General features: G+C 46.6%; 1 protein-coding gene across 1 annotated transcript in view; it reads left to right on the top strand.

Annotated features, from left to right (window-relative positions):
* The first annotated feature begins 3,859 nt into the window (after nt 1-3,859).
* Nucleotides 3,860-6,499, top strand: part of ATP6V1B2 (ATPase H+ transporting V1 subunit B2) — a 31,855-nt gene continuing 29,215 nt past the window's right edge. The window contains exon 1 of the mRNA XM_004707573.3: nt 3,860-4,009. Coding sequence (XP_004707630.1) covers nt 3,874-4,009 — 136 coding nt within the window. The 5' untranslated portion in view covers nt 3,860-3,873. The remainder of the gene's footprint in view (nt 4,010-6,499) is intronic.

Below are 6,499 nucleotides of genomic sequence, written 5' to 3'. Positions count from 1 at the left end.
TTAAGTGGAGAGCAAATATTTTGAGAATGATGAGGGTAATGAATGTACAAATGTGCTTTACACAATTGATGTATGTATGGATTGTGATAAGAGTTGTGTGAGCCCTAAAATGATTTTTTTTTTTAAAGAGAGAGAAGTGGCTTAACTGTTAGGCTGCTCTCCTAAAAGTTGGTGGTTCAAATCCACCAGCAGCTCCAGAAGAAAGATCAGGCTGTCTGTTCCCAGAAAGGTTCACAGCCCTTGGGAACCTTAGGGAGCACTCCTACTCTGTTGCTATGAGTTAGAAGTGACTTGAGGGCTATGGGTTTGGTTGGAATTTTATCCAGAAGAGCACAAAAATGGTAATGCCCATGTGTTCCCTGTGTGTGGAGGGATAATAAAGAAAATATGAAGTGAATGAAGAATGAGGAACCAGAGGTAGCACGTTGAAAGCATTATTTCAAATAGTTTCAATAATATGCAGGGGCTTAATGTTTTAATTTACATTAAAATGCCATATAGAATTATATATACAGTGTGATATAAATGATGTTTTTTAAGTGTCAGAGAACAACCTGGAAGAAAATGTTGTGATACAGTAGCAGAGATTGCCCTGGACAGTAAGACCACACATGATTTTTGCTGTTTCTTTATATTCCTCTGTACTTTACAAATTTCTTCAGTGGACTCTTAGAATTGGAAAAAAAATAAATTTCTTATTCTTAAAAGAGCAGAGCAACTAATGTATGCCCCAGAGTAAATGGAGAGAGAGAGATTGCCTTAGTCAAGACAAGGGATTCTAGGAATATGGAGAAAAGGGTGAAAGTGGAGATTTTTCTCATCGGAGGCCACGCTGTTTTTAGTTCCACCCTTCTCCCACCTGACTCCATCCAGCCTTTTGTTTCCAGATTTTATCTGCTGCCATTCAATGAGCTAAACAATAAGCATTACATAAAACCTTTTGTTGTAGACTCATAATGTCCCTATTTTTAAAACTCACTACAATGGAGTCAATTCGGGCACCTTATTAGTCAGGGTAGAACTGGCCTTGTGGGGTTCCAAGACTGTAGCTCTTTAGGGAGGAGAAAGGCTCTTCTTTCTCCAGCTGTTGGTAGTTTCAAAATGCTGACCTTGTGGTTAGCAGCCCAGTGCCTAGCCACTAAGCCACCAAGACTCCTGACAGGACAGAGTAAAACTGCCCCTTAGGGCCTTCAAAGCAATCATCTTTACCGAAGCAGACGTCACATCGTTCTCCCTAGAAGCAGCAGTGAACTCTAACTGCGAACTTTTCAGTTAGCAGTCAAGCACTTAACCACGGCATCACTAGGTCAGCTTTATTTTATTTTATTTTTTAGGGAGGAACACATACCAGTTCTCATCCAGTTGATTCTGACTCTTGGCAATCTCATGTGTCAGAATAGATTTTTTTCCCTCTGAACTTCCACATTAATAACCATGATCTCCATGGGATAGAAATCTCCCTATTCTCCTTTTTTAGGAGCATTCTGGCTGCACTTCTTCGAAGACAGATTTATGCGTTCTTCTGGAAGTCTTGGTATATTCAATATTCTTCACCAACACCATAATTCAAAGAAATCATTTCTTCTCTGGCCTTCCTTATACATTGTCCAGCATATATATATATGGTGTGTGTGTGTATGTGTGTGTATTTATATATGGTGTGTGTATACATATATATATATATATACATATATATATATATATATATATAGTGGTTGAAAAAACCATCTTCACCAAGTGTTAAAGTGGAGGGTCATTAAAAAAGAGGTGGACCTTCATAAAGACGGATTGGCCCAGCGGCTGCAACAATGGGCTCCAGCATAACAATTGTGAGGATGCGCAGGACCGGGCAGTGTCTTTTCTGGTTGTATAGAGTCTCTGAGTCAGAACTGACTCGAAGCCACCTGACAACGACTGCAGTACAGTTTTTTGGCAGTAGATTGCCACCTTTTACTTCGGAGGTGATTCTGTGTAGACAGAATCGCTAGTGGTCCATTCACAACTGTGCTCTACGAACTAGGAACACACACACACACAGTTGCCATTGTCTTGTTTACTACTCATGGCCATCTCATGTGTGTTCAAGTAGAAATGTGCTCCACAGGGTTTTCAATAGCAGATTTTTTGGAATTAGATCGTCAGTCTCTTCTGAGACACCTCTGAGTAGCCTCAAACCAACAACCTTCCCATTAGCAGTTGAGCATCAACTGTGGGACTATAAAGAGACTTTTCCCCAGCTTTGTCTCTCCCAAAGACTTGCCAATCATTAGAGACTATTTGCCAGCATATGGTGGGAGGTCAGATGCTTAGAGACATCCTCCCTGAAGGCAGTCAGTTGCCAGACAACTGTCTGGTCCCACAGATAGGCCCCTGCTCCCTGCGGTTAAGGACAATGGGCTACTTCTCCCTAAAAGCTTGCGAACATTACCTTGGTTCCTGTAGGTGAAGTTTAAACACTGTACTGATAATGTTTTCTATGGAGATCCAGAGAACAGGTCAAACCGGTTCAGTGACATCTAAAATTAGGCTGCCATCTGAATCTAGGATCCGCCCTTCTTGTCACATGTATACCCCCAATCCCTCCTCTTCCTATTGCGCATATATCCCTAGATTGTCCCCCTCTCATTGCTGTATAACCTATAGTGAAACCCCTTCCTGTATGTCTTTACCTGTAATTAGGGGGCTTGTATGCCCCCCCCCCCAAGGTATATGGGCCTGGATTAGCAATAAAGAGCTCTCTAGGGCGCCCCTCTTGGCCTCTCCTTGGCTCTCCCTCTCCTCTTCTGTCCTCCCTCCCTGGTTCCCTTTCCCCTTGTCATCCTTCCCCTCCCCCTATCTCCACGGGCCTGAGGTGAGCATGCTACTATGAAATGTGTCTGACTCCATTATTTCTCTCTCTCTTCGATCTCTCATGCTCTCGATGACTTTAATATAATATTTATATATCTCAACCATACAATTGCGCCTATCGAACCCGTGATTAGTTGTGGGAGGCTGGCCCATCCCCCCACAATTAACCATCTGCGCAAAGAAGGAACTCGACCACACCTTAGGAAGGCTGGTCTATGCCTGCCGAATCAATCGTTAACAGGAATCTCTGAACTGGGTGGGAAGACAGTAAAGTGAATCTAAGGCCCAGACGCAATGGCTGAGTGTCCCGTGACATAGTCACTAAAATGGGTTTTACAGCTCCTCTGTTTTGCAAAGTGGTCTTTATAACGTTGGTTTCCTCTGTTGAACGCCATGTAACATGTATCAAGAACACTTGTTTCGGGGAGACAGTGGAAAAAGCCTGTGAGCATTTACGCTGAAGGTATGGAAACAGGAGGCAGCTAACACACACAGTGAATAACCGAGCAATGTTCCTAATATGGTCCAAGTCCTAAAATGCCCCCTTACGTAAGAAAAATTTTACTCTTCACGTAACTAAATGTCAGCAGATTAAATGGGGCTGGAGGGCAAAAACAGGGAGAAGAGAACCAGGAAATGTCATTAGAAATGGACATCCCTTGACCTTCTCTTGCACTTTCCTTCCTCCCCTTCCCTTCCTTTATTTGCCTTTCTATTTCAACATTTCTTCTTTCTCTCTTAACTCATGCCTTTTCTCAGGGTCCCTCTTTGCTTCGCCCTCCCTCTCCCGGGCCCCGCGGCCTCGCTCCCAGCACGCTGGTCAGCTCCCGGGCGCGCGCGCGCAGGCTCGGCCCCGCCCACTGGGGCCCGAGTCACGAGCCTGCAGTCTGCGAGCCCAGAAGTGGGCGGGACCAAGCGAGGCCTCCGCAGCGCGCATGGGCGGAGCCGGGTGCGCGGGCCGCCCCTGCTATATCTGCGCCTGCGCGACGCTGCTGCGGGGCCAGTCGGGACCGAGGAGACAAGATGGCGCTGCGGGCGATGCGGGGGATCGTAAACGGGGCCGCACCCGAGCTTCGCGTGTCCCCTAGTGGGCCCGTGGTGGGCGCTCGGGAGCAGGCGCTGGCAGTTAGCCGGAACTACCTCTCCCAGCCTCGCCTCAGTGAGTATGAGCGAGCTGAACGGATGCTGTCGCTGCTACTTAGCCCCGTCCCTTTGCTCCCACTCACCTGCTAGGGGCCGCGGAGGGGGGTGGCGGGTGTTTATTTGGCTCGGCGGCGTCCCCCAGACCCTGACCCACGTAGGTGTCACTAGAAAATGATGCGCATGCACCCATTCCCGTGACCGGGGGGCCGAGGGCTGGAGCACCGGCGCGGTCATTTTCCTGAGGGCGGTGGGCTCTGGCTCCACCGGCTCCGACTCCCCAAAGCTGAGCGTGCTCTAGCACACGCACTTGCTTCCTGTCGCCGAGGGCCACGTCGGGTCACTCCAGTCGTGATCTCGTGACCTCGTTTGGCTTTTGTCGGGGTCGAGGGAACGCCCCTTCCCATCCTCTGCCTCTGGCGAGGAGCTCGGGCCGGCCTGCCGGGAGGCTCCGGGAGGGCGAGGACCGGGCGGTGCGGTGGCTGACGTGGTCTGGCCCGCAGCCGGAGCAGATGTGACTGCATGGTGGGTGGAGGGGCTGCCCCTTGGGAGGATACCTAGCTATCGGAAAACCCTAGATCTGGAAAGCACCCTGCAGGTCATCTAGCCCAACCATCTCGGTTTGCAGGTGAGAAGCCTCGGGCTCCCAGAGAGAGCACTTGCAAGGTGTCAGACACCTGAACTAGTAGCACAGCCGGAACTTTAAACCGTCAGGTTTACAAATTCGTGTTGGGCCCCTTTCTTCGTTTAGTCCTCAGGTTGAATGAGAGACAGGCTTGGAGAGATCAAACAGCTTCGTTCGCATTGTGTAACTCCACATGTTCAGTGATGTTGCGATTGGGAGGGGTTCCCTTAATCCTCCAGGCTTAAATGGACAAACCAGCCAGCAGCTTAGAAATGCTTCCTGATTAGTTGAAGGGTCTAGCATCACACCTCTTCATAGCTTCCTTCGAAACCTAAGGAAGAGCCCTGGAACTAGACTTCTTTTTAAAAACAAGCAAGCAAAAAGAAAACCACCTTGTTTCTTTACTGGGGGTGGTGAGGCTGCACCTGCGTGGTTAATGGTCACAGTGCCTGTCTGGGTGGCATATTGGTTAAGCAGTCTCAGATGAAGGGTTTTAGTCACAGTGCTCACCAGCCTGACTAATCCTATCCTGCGCTGTCACTGGGTCATGTGATAGCACTGCTGGGTGAGGAAGGAGGAGAGCTCGCTCTGTCTGGATTGCTGAGATGTGCTCTTTACACCCAGAACTGACTGCCTGTGAGGGATCTCTGTGATCCTGGCCTGTATGCTTCAGGAAATTGACAGATGTTGCATTACTTCATCGACTTTGCCAATAAGTTTAGACTCACAGATTACAAATTGTCTTTTATAAATTGCATCTGTATACAGTACTTCTCCTTGGGGTAGGACGGATACATGCTGTGAGAGATTCAAAAAGTTTGTGGGAACATTCCATTATCTTTTCATTCCATTTTCCCTCAAACTTTCTGAAGCTCCACATTAGTAACACTCATAGAAAAAGGATATAGGGTGCAGTAGTCTGTTTTCTTGTAGTTATTCATTCAGGATCAATTCAGAGAATACTGAAATAATGATATTTTAACAGTTTTCTGTGATTAAGATTATAAACATTTAAGGAATATATATGAGTAACATTCTGTGTGTGTGCTGAGCCAGTGACTCAAACACTTGTCCAAGTGATATTTTTTTCAGCAAAACTGTTGCAGCAAAGTGCTTACAATTGAATAACACTTACAGGTCAGGAATCCTTTTTTTTTTTTTAAGCACAGCACCTGCCCCTTAGAAGGTACCTGAAATTGTTGCGTGATTTACTTTCCTAGCATGGAGAAAATCAAGGAACTGGGTTACTTGGTTGGGTTGAAGTGAGTTCCCCTTCTGTATTTTGAAATTTTTAATCTTATACTTAAGCTAATAAGTAACAACGTTTGAATATCATCTTTTTACCATTCTGCCTTCTTGATTCTCATCAGTAGTTGTAATTGCTTCTGAACATATATTACCATATATACTTGAGGATAAGCTGACCCAAATATCAGCTGAGGCACCTAATTTTACCACAAAAACTGCATTAAAAATGTGCTGAAAAACTCACTTATACACAAGGATATACGGTAACCTTAATTTTTCTAAAGATAATGGTACTACATCTTAGGTGATAAGTATAGTTATTTAACATGTGCTTTTTGCATACAGGAATAGGGTAATATAGGAGCTCCACTATACAAATTGATCCCTCTTTAAAAACAAATTTAGGCCCCTCCCCCGAGAAGAAGTTATTTCAAAAGATGGCACTGAATCCACAGCTCCAGGAGGATGTATCTGACCAGAGCACACAGGAGCAGATGGAGGGGGGCGGGGCTGGAACACATCCTGGCCCACCAGGCCTTGAGGACGATGACCCCACAGAGAGGACCACATGGCCAGCCCCACTATGAGACATGATGCCCCTCACTGACCCATGCCCCTGCAGGGACAACACCAGAG

This window comes from Echinops telfairi, unplaced genomic scaffold (assembly GCF_000313985.2).
Source record: "Echinops telfairi isolate 266 unplaced genomic scaffold, ASM31398v2 ScPeMD7_9;HRSCAF=40, whole genome shotgun sequence".
NCBI classification, from domain to species: Eukaryota; Metazoa; Chordata; class Mammalia; order Afrosoricida; family Tenrecidae; genus Echinops; species Echinops telfairi.
Note: the sequence above shows the minus strand (reverse complement) of the source record. Positions and strands in the feature narration are given on the sequence as shown.